Source organism: Oxyura jamaicensis, chromosome 3 (assembly GCF_011077185.1).
Source record: "Oxyura jamaicensis isolate SHBP4307 breed ruddy duck chromosome 3, BPBGC_Ojam_1.0, whole genome shotgun sequence".
Lineage (NCBI taxonomy): Eukaryota > Metazoa > Chordata > Aves > Anseriformes > Anatidae > Oxyura > Oxyura jamaicensis.
The window spans coordinates 84,185,936-84,204,309 of NC_048895.1; the positions used below are offsets into that span (position 1 = coordinate 84,185,936).

The 18,374-nt window shown below is 38.4% G+C and overlaps 1 protein-coding gene across 2 annotated transcripts in view; it reads left to right on the forward strand.

Annotated features, from left to right (window-relative positions):
- Nucleotides 1-17,642, forward strand: part of ELOVL4 (ELOVL fatty acid elongase 4) — a 35,022-nt gene extending 17,380 nt beyond the window's left edge. For both annotated transcript variants that reach the window (XM_035321150.1, XM_035321151.1), the window contains exons 3-6: nt 2,939-3,019; nt 9,738-9,909; nt 11,635-11,762; nt 12,731-17,642. In XM_035321150.1, the coding sequence (XP_035177041.1) occupies nt 2,939-3,019; nt 9,738-9,909; nt 11,635-11,762; nt 12,731-13,006 (657 nt within the window). In that variant the 3' untranslated portion in view covers nt 13,007-17,642. The remainder of the gene's footprint in view (nt 1-2,938; nt 3,020-9,737; nt 9,910-11,634; nt 11,763-12,730) is intronic.
- Nucleotides 17,643-18,374: the final 732 nt, after the last annotated feature.

The following is an 18,374-nucleotide window of genomic DNA, read 5'->3' on the forward strand; positions in this document are numbered from 1 at the left end:
CCTCTGACATGTATTTCTGTAGTTAGGTACAACGTGTTTGAATAAATGTACTGGATGGGTGTATGTAAAGAACTTGTGCACTGTCTAGTCCTGGATAGTATATTTTTTTTAGATTTATATTAGTGTTAGTACCAGAGAGACTAACCGAAATCCATAGGGATTTGACATTTATAACTGTTTTTTTTTTTTTTTTTTTTTTTTTTTTTTTTTCTGTTCTTTTTAATAATCTTAAAAGGTGTCAGACTTTTATTAGAAGTCACGCTCTCCGTTGGCTTCTTGAATGTGTTGATCTCTTTTAAAAACCCAGATGTATATTGTACTGAAGAAAAGTATCTTGTTTGTAAGGTAGATTTTTAGAATAAAAATAAAATGATTTGTATCGTTATATAAAAACAAAAGTATTGAGTCTTTTAATATTTTGTTTGCAGAGTTCTGAATATGTTACTTCTAATAAAGTGCAGTGTTGCTGCATTTCTCTGCTGTTAAATTTTCTATACAGAAGTGGTTAGATGCAGTGGAAACTTCTTGTTAGCAGAAGCTAAGTGAGATTACTTAGCAGTTTGGAAATCATTATTCAAGGACAGTTGTTCAGAATGTAGCTGATCATAAGGAGTAGTTTATGTTACTGTGACTTTGCTCACCTGGGTTTAAGGTCTTCTTCCTGGAAGGCCTCAGATCATGAATTTGCAAGATCTGTTTCCAGGAGTAAGCAAACAGATAACACAGTTTGAATTACAGCATCACAAAACTCTTTTCTGGGTGGTCTGTGCTGTATTTTGCTGGGAAACTGGAAATCTTCTATATATTAACCCTTCCCAGAGCTGTGATAAAATCATTAACAGGTTTCATGCTGTTTTTAAGACATAGTTCAGTAAAACTAATCCTAGCCACCACACCTTAAATCATCATTTTCCCTAAGCTATCTCCTTGTGCTAATCAACTAAGTAATAAAACACTACAGATAAAACAATATAATGCCTACACCCAAGGATAATTGTGGAAATGGATAAAATCTTGGCAGATTAAAATTGAAACTCTTCTGAAATGGGTTCTGCACTTGTTTTGCCATTTCTGTCTTTTTCTTTTTCTTTTTTTTTCTTTTTTTTTTTTTTTTTAATTTAAATCAGTATGCATTATCCATAAGCTGAATTACACCAGGCTTGTGGTCAGTTTGTGTTCATAGCTCTGTTGCATGTCAGATAATACATGAACTTGCATAGCATTTTCAAACTACTGAGTTCTCATAAAAGCAATGAATGTGGGTTTGAATGTGTTTGTTGCTGATAGTCTGAAAGCTCCTGATTTTAGGTACAGACAGGTTCTAATTTCCTCGTATCCTGTCCAATGGATTTTGAACCAGACTATTGATATGACACTTGTAATAGAAATTGTCTTGTCTCCTCGACACTGGTGAAACTGTTCGATTGTTGTCTTTAAGCCAGGGAAATTCTACTTCAGTCTATATGAGGTTTACAATACCCACGTGCCACTGTTGTAATTCCCATGAGTAATGTGGTTGGTATGAGTAAAATGATACCGTTTTGTTTTTGTGCATGTCTAGAATCTCCAGGTATTGCTGAGAACAGAAGTTGGACTTGAAATGCTTTTGATAAGATCCATAGGTCTTGTTTTAAATTTAAATGATATTTAAATATTCATCCCGATTGCAAACTGTGTTGGTCATCTTTGATAACATGCATTAAAACTTAAAAAACTACAACAACAAGATGCATAGAGCACTGCCAGGTTGTTTAGTCCAAGACACCCACATATTGGACTCAACTTCAGATGAGGAACAAACTTATCTCAGAACATGCAGAAGTCCCAGATGCATATAGCCCCTGTTTTGTCACAAAATCTTGTATTCCTTCATTTTGAAGGAGTAGCTTCAGCCTGAAGTCAATTTACTGTCTTTGCCAAGCAAACCTTGGTGAAATTACCCAGTAGACTGCAGTAGAAATCTATTAGCTTCTGTGTTAGTTTCAAGTTCAGTCTAAATGAGATGGAAGTTAGGTTAGGGATAAGAATAGTCAGTGGCTGCCCATGTTTATTTTGGAAATCTTGTGTCACCCTTCTTTACTTTTACAGTTCCCAGTTTTTGAGTTCTGCCTGCTCCGCTGCTATCTTTTTGATCCTTAACAGGGTGGGTTACCTGGCTTTAAACAATCTTGGATCATAACATTTATGAATGTCCAGATTAAAAGTATTACTTGAACCTTGTACAGCTGTAAGCATGAGTTCTTTTTTCCAATGGGAGCTTGCTTAAATGTCAAGTTTATCTTCTGTTCAGGTTTTTGCACCACGCCTTGTTTGGAGCGTCCCTACAGGAGCACGTGGTGTGCTTCAGGACATTCCTGTTGGCACAAACTGGGGCTCTTCTCTTCATGCAGTGTCTCTCAGTATGTTTTATGGGTGCTCAGCATTGTTTGCTCAGGTTTTCTGATTTTATTTTTTTCCTTTCTGGATTTTGATAGATATATTGTTCTAAGAACAGTAGACCCAAATTATCTAATCCCTGTCTATTGGAGAGAGTTCTTTCTACTCTAATCCACCATGGCTTTTGCATCTCTATCATTCATAGTGTAAGCAATTAGGTATTTTCTGCCTCTGAATCTAAAGCCCTCTAAGGGAAGATTCATGTTTGAATAGTTTAAGGTCATGTTGGAAATCTTACTAATTTGTAGAGGGCTCTAATTATCAGGTCAAAGGTATGCAAGGAAACCTGGGTACTCTTTTTACTATACAAGAAAATGAGCACTGTGTTAACAGGTTGATAAAGCTAAATATTGGCTTTCTTCAGTAGTATTCTCAGGACTAATAAGGACACTTAAGTATTTCTGTTCAGGTAAGTTTGAAGTAGCAAGAAGCTTGCTGATAACTGCTTTGAACATGGTTTATATAGTTCCTTCCCCCTCATGTGTGACTTTAATATTTTCAGCTGTTTTTGTCATCAAGAGCTCGAGGATACAGCTATGTCTGCCAGACTGTGGATTATTCAGATAATGTATATGAAGTTAGGGTGAGTATTTCTTTTTTGTTGTTGTTGTATTTGTGTGTGGGTGGATGTAATATGTAACACTACATGATGTTTAAAGTCTTGTCTGAAAATGATGTTCCCAAAGCTGTGCTGTCTGCCATGGCAGTATCCCGTTACGTTCTCTCAGACCGCTTCAGGCTTGACTGCTTTGCACATGGCAGAGTTAATCACAACGCATCAGCATATCTGCATTAACCTTCATTCGACTGCTACAAATGAGGATAGTCTTGAAGATACCATCCTTGACTTCATCCATGGTTGTATGATCCCGGATAAACTTTATACACATACTTAGGCTGGGAGCCTATGCTGCAGTTGATGATACAGCGTAACCGCAGAAAAGGTGTAGTTCTAGATCAAAGCGGCAAGGCTTGTCAGCAGGTACTGAAGTTGCGCTTCACTCACACTGGTGAGGCAACTTCTTGTATCCTTTACCCGTTTGGCTTCATGAACTCTTGCTGGCTTCTGGCAAATATATTATCAGTATACTTCATTGCAGAAGCTTGGATTTCAAATGTGTGTTTTTTGGAAAGCATTCAAGTTAAAATCAAAGTGCGGATGCTTGTTAACTTCTGTAATGCTGTTGACTGGCTCGTGTGCTAAACCTTATCTTATGGCAGAGCTGACATTTGAGAATCTTGCAGCTGTCCTTGCAAGTTTCATCCTCGACAGATTAGGACACGTTCCTGAAAATGCAGTGAAAGCATATTATGGTCTAAATGCATCAAATGTGTATAATGCATTTTTGAAAAACACATCTCAACAAGGGGGCTGTTCACAGGTACTCAAAAGCCTGTGGAAGTGTCAGGGCTGGTAGTGAGAAGAGCAGGTTTGATTTTTACAACTTCTGTATGATGGCTGATGTTGCAGAACAGCTGTGTAGATTTTTATTGACCCAGTGGTAGTCACTTGTCTTTCTTCTTTCACAATACTGTGCACCTGCTGTGTCATTCACTAGAATACTTCTGTTAATGATGTTTTTTAAACAAAAAATATTAAAGTATAACAAATGCTTTGTGGTTGTGGGGTTTTTGCATTCTTTTTTTTTTTCTGGAAAAGATAGGTTGCTCTATTAATATATGTTCTTTGTGCTTCCCAGCTTTTAAAGATTTTGCACACTTATGGAGCTGAATAATCTTTATTTCTAAAGTTCTGACTTGTAACACTCAATTTGCAACTGATAGAGTTAGGAAAGCAGGGAGAATTGAGTTCTCTCAAGTGTTGCAGTAATTGTTTAGTACATTGTCATTCAAGACCCATATCTTGATCATTATTACCTGGTAGCTCTTAGTAAATTCTCACTCTAGAAAAATAAAAGTACTACAAGTGTGCTTTGAGGAGTCCAGGATAAGTTTTTGGCCTGCTTTACAGTGTATCGTGTTTTGCATTTAGATGGTGTGGTAGTGTTGCTTGTTATATGTTGTCAGCAAACAAAAAATCAAGATACCTTTTGCAATGTTTTCTTCTTAATATAAACCTGCAAAAATAATTTTAAAATAGCGAGGTGTGGGTGACTTCCTGCAGTTTCAAGTTTACTGATAAACCTTGTATCACATCCCTGAATACTCTTTTAATAGATACAGATACTAAATGTCTAGTATTTATTGGCACCAGGGTTTCTCAGAAGGGGAATGCTGCCATAATGGACTAACAAACTTACTTGCAGATGCAGTCACTTTATTTGGTAGCAAGTGAGTAAATGAGCCCTGTATTAGTCAGATAAAGGAAACTGTAAACAGCACTGAGCCCAGAAAGCATTGTAGAGAATGATCTGGAGATCAGCAGCTTCATATATGGCTTCATTTCAGGGGTTGGAAAGCTGGAGCAAATACTGAAAATTGCAAAAACTAATAGTATATGGTGATCTGAATGGAGATTTAGAAGTTCTGGCAAAACCTCCATTTGTATCTTTTCCTGTTATGCAGAAACTGCAACTACAAATGCCATGTAGTGGCAACATTTGACCAAAGGTCCTGCTCAAAACGAGGGGCAAGAAACCACCCTCTTTTCCTGAAGGCAGTACAAAGACCTGATAAACAGTCCCAAAGCAAAGGCTTGGCTATCCTGGGCGGCACCAAGTCTTTCCTCTCCAACCCAGATCTTGTCTCTGGACCTTAGTCAAATGATTTCAAGGGAGCAGTGTTAAGACTGGGCACGTGTTGGCGCTTCCCTTGTATAGTGCAACACCAGCAATCTGCAGCTCACAGAGCTCTTGAGTCGGAGACAGTCTCCTTGTTGTGCTGGTTCTAAAGGGGACATCCTTCCATGAGTTTGTCTGTATGTTTTCTTTAACTCCATCAAGCTTCTGGCATTCACCGACAGTTAATAAATACACAGTGTGAAGAACTTGGTCCTCTTAGGTAGCTGGTAGGTTTTGAAGGTTGGTAGTTGGCAGGTTCTGAACCTACCTACAGCTGTTAATCCCATCAAGCTTTCCCTTACAATAGGCAATGGACAACTGGAGCAAGCGACAGAAATGAGATTCTGCAATTGCAAAAAGAGCTTACTCCTTTCAAATGGGCTTATCTTTTGGGTGTAGTAGGTAGCCTTACTGGCTGCTGGCAGGACATCAAGGAGTTTGTTCTGTAATTGATTATTTAAAAAAAAATAAAATAAGTGTTCATACTAGAGAAGAAAGAAAAATGGGGAAAAATCCCCAACGAGAGATTTTGAAGGAACTGGAGCTGCATTTTGGGGGAAGTTTTAAAGTTACGATTTGAGAGCCAAAATAATACAGGTACAGAGGTGAGGTTTAAATCCATGCTCTGGAGTGCTCCTTTGGAAGCTCCAGTATTTAGGGTGAGCACTTTCCCATCCTTGTCCAAATTAAGACATGATATCATCCATAAATAGTCACTTTCACCCTCTGCTTATGTTTATGTGTCCTTGTTTCCCGGAACAAAGTTCATCTATTTTATTAGCACTTCTGGAGAGCTGAGAATTAGGTGTTGGGGTGAACTAATTCCCAGTTTTAAGTGTACCAGTTGTAATTGCTAAGCTGAGCTATGGTTGTAGTTACGCTCTGCTTCTACTCGCATTGTTTGTATGTATGTCTATAGCTTGAATAGTTTCCTCAGATGAAATAATGACAACTTACTATGAAAATAACAAATCCCTATGAAAAAGGAACTTGACTTAATAAAATAAACCTATATACTGTCCTATAAACAAAATTCTGTAAGTGAAGTGGGAGGGGGGGAAATGAGTTATCTTAAAAAAAAAACAAAAACAAAAACAAAAAAAAAAAAACACGCTAACTTTTCATGTTATTGTTAACTGCTAAAAGGCACCTGTCTCTTCAAACTCCTTAATGGATAACCATCCCTCAACCTCAAATGAGGAAGGAGGGTGCAGAAACAGAGCCCCATGTTAAAGCAGCCTTCTGTTTAAAGACCCTGCAGCAGGCAGAGGTCATGGGATTGGACCTCTTGTTGACCCCCTTAATCCTAGGCTGTAATGTAATCTTTCTGTGCCATCTGGTGTTTTAACAGACTTAGGCTGGTGGACATGAAAACTGCCAGGAATGGTATGAGCATGACTAGAGTTATTCATTTCAGGAATCCACCTGTTTTAATGCACATTTTCATTTAAGCTACATCTCTCTTTCACACTGCGTCCCATGAAAGACCACAGGTTAGGTCATAACTTCTGATGCTTTAGTGAAGTCTGTGCATTGTTCTGCTTTCGTTCTGCCCCTATCACTGATTGCATGCATGGCTTGGGGCAAAGGATGTAGTATCTGCTTCATTTTTTTCTGCATCTGTAAGCTAATGATCAAAATGTTGCATAAGTCATTGGGAGCTCTGAGATAGTTCAGTACCTGAAATCCATCAGTTGTGAGAATAAATGGTAGTAAAACTTCATGATAGGTAGGAAGGAGGAAGGCCAAAGAGCTTTTAGGCAAAAAATCTATATAAACACAAAAATTGGCAGGTATAATCCTGAAAGGGGAAAAAAAAAAAAAAAAAAAAAAGAGGCTATTTTTCTTCTTAAGTGACAGGAAGCATTTTGATCAAAATTTTGGTTGATTGTGTCATGGACTCTGATTGTTTTTTCTGCAAGTCAGGTAGAACTCAAAAGAGGAGGAATAAAGTGCATTAAATGACTTTCTGGAAGTGTACAGTGAACCTGTGGCATCCTGGGCATAATATCTAAGTGTTCTGTTGGATTTTTCTCCACTTACATTTTGCTCTGTCATACCATAAATTTGCAAGTACAGTTTATTGTCCCACTGTTCCTCTAACAAAATACCCGGCAGCTTGGTTAGAGCTTCTCTGGCAGTTTGCTTGTAACTGACCTGTTGATTCTTTGCACGTTTCTCGGCAGGCAGGACCTCCAGAGAACCTGAGTGTTGTAGCTGGCCTGTCATTTTATGGACGTGGTCCAAAGTGTCTACTGTCAACTCATGAGCTGAAGAGATGCTTATCTTAATTTATTTAAAAGATGCAGCTTTAGCAGAGATCTGTGAAAGATGCCGAACTGTTATGCTAATCCATGGGTGTGAGGCGAAGCCTTGGTGTGGGTGTTGCACACAGGGCTCCCTCTCCCAGGAGCAGAACTGCACTGGGTATTGGGTAACTCGTGTACAAGCCCCTGCAGCTTGCGCTGCGTGCCTGGGAGCTCCGAGCTCCGAGGTCTGTGGGGGTCCCTTCTCTTTCGTCAAGCATCTCTCCTACTTTGGCAGATATTCAGTATCTTTTTTTTCTATAAAGTTGACAACGTTAGCCTCTTCTCCCTGAGATGTGAAGTAGGCTATGTTATGTCTATTGAGGGAGGAGGGTACTGAGTAATGGGTATACAGAAGTCTGCAGTTTGGCATCAGTAAGTTGTGCAGTCCCTTTGGGAAACCGCAGAGTCTGCAATGCAGAGCTGCGGCACTCTTCTGCTCCTGTGCTGCTGTTTTTTGTTTTTTTTTCTTCTTCTTCTACTGTAATCTCTATTTAAAACTTCCACCACTCCAATTATGGCTGTGACAAGTTTACTCTGAGGAGAGACACCTTCCTTTCTAGCTATTTTGGAGATACGGAGAACAACTCCCTGCAGGGCTATAGCATTGCTCTGCACTGCTTGGTCTGGTCCCCCTTTCTCTCGCTCACCCATACTCATAAATCTCACAGTATATGTATATTGGGAAGGGAAGCTGCTGCTCTCTTATTTTTTCTCTTCTGTCTTCCCTGGGGACCATGGGGGTGGTAGAGTTACTTCACATAATGTTAAGGTAAGAACGTCTGATTTGCCTTCAGATGAGTCCTGAAAGATGAAGTGAACAACTTACAGATAGGAATGTGTTGTGACATTGCCTGCTTTCCTTGCTGGTGATGCTGTTTTCATTCCCCCTACCTTTTGTTTTTATTTATTCCACATGTGAGTCACCATCTGGGATATGTCCTGGTCCCACCCTGCATAACAAGCTAGTTGACTTACAATGCCAGCAACTACATTCATTGCTGTGCTTTGGGATCTGGAAGGGAATCCCCACTAACAACCTATCCCCACAACACAGTATTAGCAAATTACTGCACAGAGCTTCTGAGCTTAACCTGCTACAATATTCTGGTTTCAGCAGGAAGCCTTGTTCACATTGCATCTTGGGCAAGATCTACTGTAATTGGTGGATTAGGGAAAAAATGTTTGGGTGTGTAGCACTGCTTTGTTGGATAGGTGGGTTATATCTGCAGCTTGTCTGGTTCCCTTGATCTCACTTCTTCTGTTCCCTGAATGGAGCATAGCCGCTGGGGTAGTACTGGTTTCCAGAGAGGGTGACTGGGTAGACTGGAAGCTGCATGGAATATTCATGAATCACAAAATGGCTTGAGTTGGAAGAGATGTTACAGACCATTCAGTCCCAACCCCCTGCCATGGGCAGGAACACCTCTCACCAGACCAGGCTGCCCAAAGCCCCATCCAGGCTGGCCTTGAGCACCTCCAGGGATGGGGCATCCACAGCTTTCTCTGGGCAACCTGTGCCTCTCCACCCTCAGAGTAAAAAATTTCCTCGTTATATCTAATCTAAACCCACCATCTTTTAGCTTAAATCCATTACCCATTGTTCTGTTACTACACTCCCTGATCAAGTCCCTCCCCATCTTTCCTGCAGGTGTTCTTTAAGTACCAAAAAGCCACAATGAGGTCTCCCTGGAGCCTTCTCCAGGCCAAATATTGCCCTAACGGATGTGAAACCTTTACCTTACCTAGCTTATAGACTCATTTGTTATCTTTCTACCAATATGCCTGTGATAGTGAAAGAATTTTATGTAAAGTTTCAGCCTTTACATTTTAATTTTATGGTAATGTTTCTGCCTCATTGTTCTGACCACATCAAAGCATTGCTTCATTAGTATGGGAAGCCCTGTGGTAGTCTGCTGCCACAAAGCTTAGATACAGAATGAAGACACAAATTCCTCATGTTTAATGAGTAAACTGTTCAGAGATAATAAAGCTTTTAGTTCCGTTAACTCTCTTTTATAGCAGCAATTTGTGAGCAGTATACTCAGAATACTACTACTACTACATTCAGGGCAGATGAATGAAGTATTGTTTTAGTTGCTACTCTGATACCATCAAATGTTTGACTCCATCTCAACATTTACCAGGATTTGGGGAAGGAAGAGATGTTCTTCTCTTGCAGCAGCTAAACGGAGATAATTTTATTCAATTCAAATTGGAATCACTAAAACCTTTTTTTCTTCTTTAATTACAGATAGCTGCTGCTTTATGGTGGTATTATGTCTCCAAAGGAATTGAATACTTGGATACAGTATTCTTCATCCTGAGGAAGAAGTTTAACCAAATTAGTTTCCTTCATGTCTATCACCATTTCACCATGTTCACTTTGTGGTGGATTGGTATTAAGTGGGTTGCAGGTGGACAAGGTGAGTTCCCTTCCTCCCATACCCTTTTGAGTGGACGTAAGGCACATTTATTATAATAGTTTAGGATCGATGGAAAAAAGTTTTGGTAGATGTAACATTATTATACAGAAGCTTGTTTAAATAGCACTGAAGCAGTGCAGTGGCTTTAACATGTATAATCTTCCTCTGTGAGAAATGTGGGGGAGGAAAAGATAGATACCAGGGCCCATAGTCTAATGAGTTGCAAAACTTTTTTTTTTTTTTTCCTCATGGGCATCAATTGCAAGCCTGAAGTTCTGTATTCAAAATTATCCTTGTTCTGTATGAAACAGATGAATGTGTCTTGCCTAACTTCAATTTTGGCAGATACAGAGAACTGCAAAATCTAATTATGGGCAACGATCTGTGTGCAAATGTAATGAAGTGAACGGAGATACTATTTTGCCATTATATCTGAGGTTGGGGTTTGCTTTATTTTTTTGTGTAAAAAGGCATATATAAATTCTGAAATCTTCCTTTGAAGTGAGCCAATAAATATGTCAATTAACTTTTAAAACTTATTAATGACATCAGTCTCTAATTCATTATCAGTCTATTTTTTCCTGTTTCATTTCTAAGACCAGCATTAAAGAACTTAATTTCACTGTTCTTGCTACATCCTCCCTTTCCTGCATTGTACCTTTTGCCCTGTTTTATCACCAAAAAAAAAAAAAGGGAAAGTACCCTGTTCTGTTCGTTGCATGTTTTGTAGGCTTACAGCACTGAAAATAACATACAGTAGACACCGAACGTTTTTTGTCAAGCCACGCTGATACTTAACGTATGTGGGTTTTATGCTCTGTTACTATAGATAGCTTGTACTAGTAGGTGCATATTGGTTACATAGGCAGATCTATTACAAATCAACTGATAGACTCTACACATAGTTTACCACATGGGAATCTTGAGTTGTATGATTTCAGCAGCTAATGTCTGCCTTGTCCTAATATTATATGCGTCACTGCCCTTTTGAGCCTCTCTGGTAGTAAAAGGAAAACCTTAAAATGATATAGTTTATTCCTGTTAAATGGTTGCTAATCTTGACAGAGCAAAGAAATCTTAATGTGAAGGAGAACAAATGCCTTTGTTTCCAGCATCGATCATTCTGGTAAAGTGCTATACATTGATTTAAGAATGCTGGATATTGTAAGTCATAAATAAAGAAACTAAAGATGAGCTACGGAGACAAACTAATTTTGCAATGCCCTTAAACATCTTACAACCGTAAGTGAAGTATTGCTTTGTATTATTTTTTTGGCCTCTTTAATCAGACTGCCACGTGAGTTTCTTGATTTCTTGCTGAGTTGTGAACCTTACACATCTAATTACAGCTTAGCAGATTTAAGTTCAGAACCTGAAACTGCTTTATACTTTACACTGTCAAATACTCCCTTAGCAAAGTCATCGTACTTATACTACAATAACTAATGTGTAATCCATGTGATTTACGTCTGTTCAACAAAATCTTATGAAAAGCTTTTGCATAAGAAGTTCCATGAAAGTAGTGACGCACTAATTGCACGAACAGCTGTTTGTGTCAGTACATGTCAGCTATCAGGACTATGCTCTACAATTGAATATTTCAAGGATGGAAGCCAGACATGCCCTGTGCTTTATAATGTTTGCTATCACACAAATACTATAATAGATATTTTTTCTTTTATTTTTTTGAAATTACATGAAAATATTCCTTCTGTTTCTGGACAGCTTTTTTTGGAGCTCAGATGAATGCATTTATTCATGTCATTATGTACATGTATTATGGATTAGCTGCCTGTGGCCCTAAATTTCAGAAATACCTGTGGTGGAAACGATACTTGACCATATTGCAATTGGTAAGTAGAATTTCTCCATTTATCCCAGAAATTATTATCTCTATGTAGATTTCTTTCTGCAGAGCTTTGGAACAGATGTTGTCCTTTTCAAGAGTTCTTAGTTGTCTGATACTCACAGCTCAAGTTAAAATTAGTATATTCTTAAATGCAATTAAGCAGTTAAAATAATTGCCTAATTATACAACCATTGTTGTGGGAAAAGTTCTTAAATTCTTATTACTGCACAGTGACATTTGTAAATTTTAAAAGATTTGTATTTTCACAAAACAATAACTGTTATTTAGTGATATAATAGAAATTATTATTGCACTGGAAAAGTGCTAAAGTTGACTTCAGCTCAACCTTAGGCTGGCATTGACTCCATTCCTCCACACCCACATATGGAAGCAGTCAGTTACCAGGCAGTAATACTACATCTGGCTATCCTATTCTAAATCCCATGAAATTGCTGCCGTATTTTAAAGGACAAGCTTGAGATCTGCTTTGTTGTACAGCAGTAACCTGATATAGGAAAATCTAGTTGCAATTGAAAGAGTCTCTGTCTATTTATTTATTTTTTAGATTTCAAATCTACTTTAGTGCTAGTAAAACAGAACTGGAGGTAGAGGTATGGAAGTATTTATTTGATTTCTCAGAAACTGCACAGCATGGATAAGAATTCTGTGAGTTTACTGATACTGCTTTATGGGTTGTTTCAACTGAATTTAAAAAAAAAGTTCAAAAGAGAGAAAATCCAGATCTCTTCATGGCTTCTCATTTTTCTCATTCTGAAAACTCGTGCCAGATAATACAGTAAGGTTGATGCTCCTGGGCATGTGTTGGGGATGCATGACAGGACAGCCAAATACAGTTTTCCTCCACCTCCCTATTCATCAGTTTTCATAACTTAACACACTGGTATACATCAGTGCAGCCAGAGCCACAAAATGCATCCAACCCTTTTTGATTGTGTATTTTCTGTCTTTCAGGTGCAGTTCCATGTGACTATTGGCCACACAGCCTTGTCTATTTATATTGATTGTCCTTTCCCTAAATGGATGCACTGGGGTGTCATTTTCTATGCTGTCACCTTCATTTTCCTGTTTGGTAACTTCTACTATCGGACATATAAGCTGCCCAAGGAACCTGTAAAGAATGGCAAAATAGCAAATGGTGCTGTTGCAAATGGAGTAAGCAAAGCGGAAAATAATCCAGTGGTGGAAAATGGAAAAAAGCAGAAAAAGGGAAAAGCAAAAGGAGAGTAACTCGATCCAGGCCTTAACCGTTGTTGGCAGTGAGGAACCTACAGTTTGGTTTATAAAAGGAAGAAAAAAACACTATCTGTACCAATTAACCTTAGGTTACTGAAGAGCTAGAACACAGATATTTTCATTATTTATGAAGATTGTTTTAAGAACAAAACCTAAAGTTGAATTTCTATTGTAATTATGTAATTATCACACACATGGTCTCTGTGTAAACTTGTAGACTGCTGGTGTTGGTGAAAGTAAGGAAGAATTGCAGATAATTCCATGTTTAGCAGTCCAAAAGTCAAAACAATCATTGACACAACCAATTTTGTTGGCACCCATGTTCCTTTGGGGGAGGGTGGGAGGGAGAGAGGAAGTAGCATTTGGATACTTGTGTTTTCTTTCCAGAAAATTATTAAATTTCAAATTATGATGTATTATCTAATCAGAATGTGCAACTTTTCTTGTCTTCCGTGGAAAGTATCTTCAGACACATCATGTTTATGTGCTGTCAGAACAGTGTTTGACTTTTCAGACATTACTTGATTTAATTTAGTGTCTGTTACAGTTTTTCAATTTTTTTTTTTTTTTTTTTTTTTTTCTTTGTGTGGAAATATACCTACCTCTTCATCTGCTGAAAAGAATATTGAGCATTAAATAACTGATTTCTGAAATACGGAGTCCTCTAATATACATATCTGTTAATAATAATTTAGCAGAAAAATTCATTTCCTGTGGGAGTAAAAGGGACTTTTTTTCAGGTATTTTTTGGTCAAATCATCAATATTCTAATTTAATGTAAACTTAAATAAACTTAAATTTTGGAGTGGTATTTCTAGTATGGCTAAGTGAAGACGACACTAAGATTTTATAAATATGAAACAATACGTTGTGTGAAGCAAGCAATTAAAGTAGGCCTGTTGCTTGTTGTCTGTGACCTGCATTAAACCTGTAGTGCTGATGCTGAAAATTGTCAGATGACATTATGGTGGGGAGAAAACAACGTGTAATTCTGTTTAGAAGTGCAGTGTGTATGGGTAGTCATACTAACAGGACAGTCACTTTACTGGGGGAGAGAGAATTTAGTAATACAGAACAAAATACAGCAAACAAAATGCTGAAAATGCTGCTACTACTTGATGCCCATCAATACTCCATTTGTTTAGACACTTGCAGGCAAAGTATCGCTAATAGGCCACCATTTTAATGTGAATATCAGAGATGAGCTGCTGGAACTCTAGTTCCAAAATATTCTTGGCTCTTCTCAACCTAATGGACAAAGCGATTCTGCTAATCATTTTTCAGTCATTACTGCTACACAAAGTAGAAGCCTCTTTCAGACAGCTTTTCATCTTACTTGGTACGTTAATGGACTAACTCCTTCTGTGAAGAAAACATAAAAAGAGTTTTATGAAAGGGAAATGTGATCTTACTAAGAGAAGTTTTGAGTTGCTGAGGATGCAATGAGGAAGATGGGTTGAATTAGAAACCATGTCCTGAGCTCCCAGGGTCCTTGCTCATCAGTGTAAGAGCTGCATTGTTGCTGTGGAAATGTGTTCTTCCCAGGTCTGGTCAGAAACATTCCCTGCTCAATGCAAGTGCATCACTAGCAAGTGATACCATTTCTGCAGGAAAAATGTACGTGGAGCTCTAGGTACAGAGATTAAAGTGTGTGGCACATCTAAGTTTTTGCATCTCAAATATTCATTCACCGCTTGTGACCTGTTTTTGCACATTATAAACATCTTTTGTGTCTCGGGTTTGTCTCCTGTCACTGTAATGAAAACTATCTAAACCTAAAACCGCAGGTCATAGGGAAAAAGGTTGGTTATGATCTGTTCTACTGGGAAATAATTCCTTTTGTTGGAGGTGATTCAACTACAAGAGTAGTTCATCGATAATATCCATGAACGTGGATTTTATGGCAGGATATAAGATTGTTAGAGAATGTCTCTGCCGAACTGTAATGCATGTGACCATTAATTTTCCTATCTGTTGTGTCTTGTGATTCTTGCAGCCTTTGTAATGATGCTTTTTTGCATTTGTATAACTCTGTTTATTTAATGTGGCATGGGGAAGAGGGAACATGGACTATCCTTCTTTCTTGGACAGATGCCATTGCATTTAACCAAGCCAAAATGTTGGCTGGCTGTGTTACTCTGGAAAGGCTAAAGGAGCAAATAACTACAAAGCAAGTTAGACAGCAGATTTACAGCACACCCGCTACTCCAAGGTAATGTCTGGTGTGGATATTCTTACCCTTTTGTTAATTCAGGGTAGCTTACCCCACTGTGACCAAAGGGTAGCTTCATTCTGTTTGCCATGGGATGTGGGCAGCTAACTTGTAAATCTGTATCATTCCTTGTTTTGTGTTTAAATTGGTTGTTTGCTCTGTCTTTATTTCTGTAAGCCAGATTGGATAAAGCGATATTCTTAATGTGATCTCGCTCCAAAAGAGCATACCGAGAAGTATTCTAGTACTTGTTCAACTATATCCTTTGCTACACTTTGTAAAGTAAGAATTATATCTTGCATGTTGGCAAATATTTAAAAGAATTGGAAGTCAAATCTTCTCTCCCCCTTAGCGTGCATGGAGGCTGCTTAAAGTTGATAAAACTTGAACTTTATTGGCAGAACTTGAGTAGAATCCTATCCCCAGATTCTGGATACCTTTTTAAAAAATTGTACCTTTTAAAGAAAATTAAGAAGAAATATTAAACAATGCATTGTGAGAATGCATCCATAGATACACATCATGTTGTCTGGACATGTGGATAAAACCAGCTTGAGATTAGCAGTTTAATGGGAAAAAGAAATCACGTATTCAGTTGCTGCAGTGCTGCTCTTTTGAGTCGATCTTCTGCTATATGGCTTTCCTAGGTCTATTTATAATATATTGGATTGTTCATGACTCGAGTCCCGTTCTGATCTTGCATATAATGGCCTTACTAAATGTGCATTTTTATAGGCATGGTCAAGAGTGCAATACTTCTGTTTATGACTATGCAGCTTTTTCTTTTTCAAAATTTGAGGTAATGATGCATATGTGAGATGCTGCCAGATTCATTAAAGTCGTCATTTAGTCCAAAGCTCTTCAGAATTTTGCCACAAAAGTAAGAGTGTATGTGTAAAAACGTTTTTGCTGTACACAGAATTGAGATTTAAATTATATATATATATATATAAAAATATTTTTTCAGAGTGATTTTTTTTTCTAAATGCTTCAAAATTATTTAAAAGTTAAATCCAATCCATTGGGAACTTTTGGGATTTTGCTGTTGAAAAATAGTTATTTGCTAACAGTTCTGAAGCTCTTGGACCAGTCATACAATCATTTGATGCCACGTAAATGATACCATTTCATTTAGCCTCTTCTCTAGCAGTGGCAGTTGTTGGAGTCTTTTAGCACTTTGCTCAGAGTAAAATAAATAAATAGAAATTCTGTATATATACACATACATGCACACATACATTGTATGTGTGTTTATGTGTCTGTGTGTATATATACACACACACGGGTTCTTAGCTGGCTCTCTCAGTGTGTGAGGTAAATGATATTTCCTTGATGTGAAGTTGGCCGGAGCTAATAGCGTAGTTCCTACAGCTCGAACAGCAGGACGAAGCCGTTTTCATTGATCCATAGATTCAGTATCGGTCTTGCACACAGTAATAGTATTTGTCAGTCATTTTAGGCATAGGATGATGGACAAGCCACAGCTATTTCTACCACTGTGATAAATATTTTGAGGTGTCAGGTGTAGATTCTGAGGGGAGGAGGCTCAACTCAGAGGAGCTGAGGAATGATGCTGTGGTCAAGTAGGGATCATTTTGGGGAAACAGAGTGACTAATCTGCTCCAGGTAAGTCTTTGAAGTCATTGCAATCACATACTTTAAGAGAACATTTCTTTAAAAATAGATAAATAAGTTTCTCTGTAGGTTCAAAAGCATGGCCTATCGCATTATATGATCATTACCTACTTCCAGCTCCAGAACAGGACAAAAAGATGAAGGCAAAATAAAAATACTGCATGTTTTTTTTCAGGTTGACCTTGTTTCTTTAGAGTAAGCATTTGACATTCAGATGCTGGGGAGACAGGTAAGAAAGGAACAAATAGCTACTGTGCTGAAAGATCTCATTCCTAAACCAGCTTCTGAGCACACTTGCTGTCTTTAAAAAAAAAAAATAAAATAAAATTTTGAGTAAAATTGTTCATGGTGCATAAAATTGAGCCTTGCATCATGTTAGCATGGGTTTGGTCATAATGTGTGAAGTATTTAAAATCAGATCTGTTTCAGCTGAAATTGGAGAGTGGGGCGATTATGAAGTGTCTGGATGGTGTATTCATCGTGGCAGCACAGATTATGACAATTTGGTACTTGGAGCAAGTCTCTGTGGGACGTCTTGTTGTGTTGTGTTCTGACGAGGTGGCCTCTGCTAATGTAAGCAGTCAGAGCTCCACGGCAGTCAGTGGGGTGGTTGGTTCCAATTTACATGAGCAGAGTATGTTTAACCCTAAAGAACAGAAAAAATCTTGCTTTCTGCCAACATCCCGTGAGGATGAGGGAAATGTATGGGTCAGGATGCTTCTTTTGCATAAGGTGTTAATGCTTTTGTAAACAACGAAAATAAACATTACTTTTTTCATGCTGTTTTGAGTTTGGTTTTGTGCATCCCATGGAATGTCCCGTCTTTGAATTACTTGCTCATTTTACAACATCGCTCAGGCTGTGTTGGAGTAATCTGTCATGTAGCCCAAAAGTTTGAGACGTTTTTCTGGTACGTCCTCCTGGTTTCAGGTTTGGGGGACTTTGTGATTTTGGATATTGCCCCAAAATCAGTGTAGTGGCTTTGAAGTAGCCTTGCAGGACTAACTGAATATGGGATCTGTCTGACTAACCAAGAACTTCCTGGGAAATGTTCTGGTGCATCTATCTGCTTCAGCTTTGGTCCATATGCCATCTCCAGTCTGGGAGGTTATGGCTGGAATGGACCTCAACTGCTCTCCTAGCACAACACATCGCTGGGGCTCCTGCTCTAGATTTGCAGGAGAGGGAGGGAAGGGGCAGCAAAGTGCAAGGTGGACATAGTGCCTGTATATATTGTGGTTCTGGCTGTGAAACCGCAGTCAGTCTTCCATCTCCTGTTTTAAGAAGGTGATGGTGGTGGTAAGTGAAGCTGCACCCTGTATTTAAGGCCACTGAAGTATTGACACTTATGGGCACAAAGAATTCCATCCCTCTTCTCATCCCAGGGAACCTATAAATGCTTTTGACTGGAGGTGGAATTCACAATTACGTGTTGCTGTGTACGATGTTCCTTCATAGCCAGTCCATAAACTATCATCTCTGTAATCAGGTTTGTAGCGAGCTGCACCCATGTTG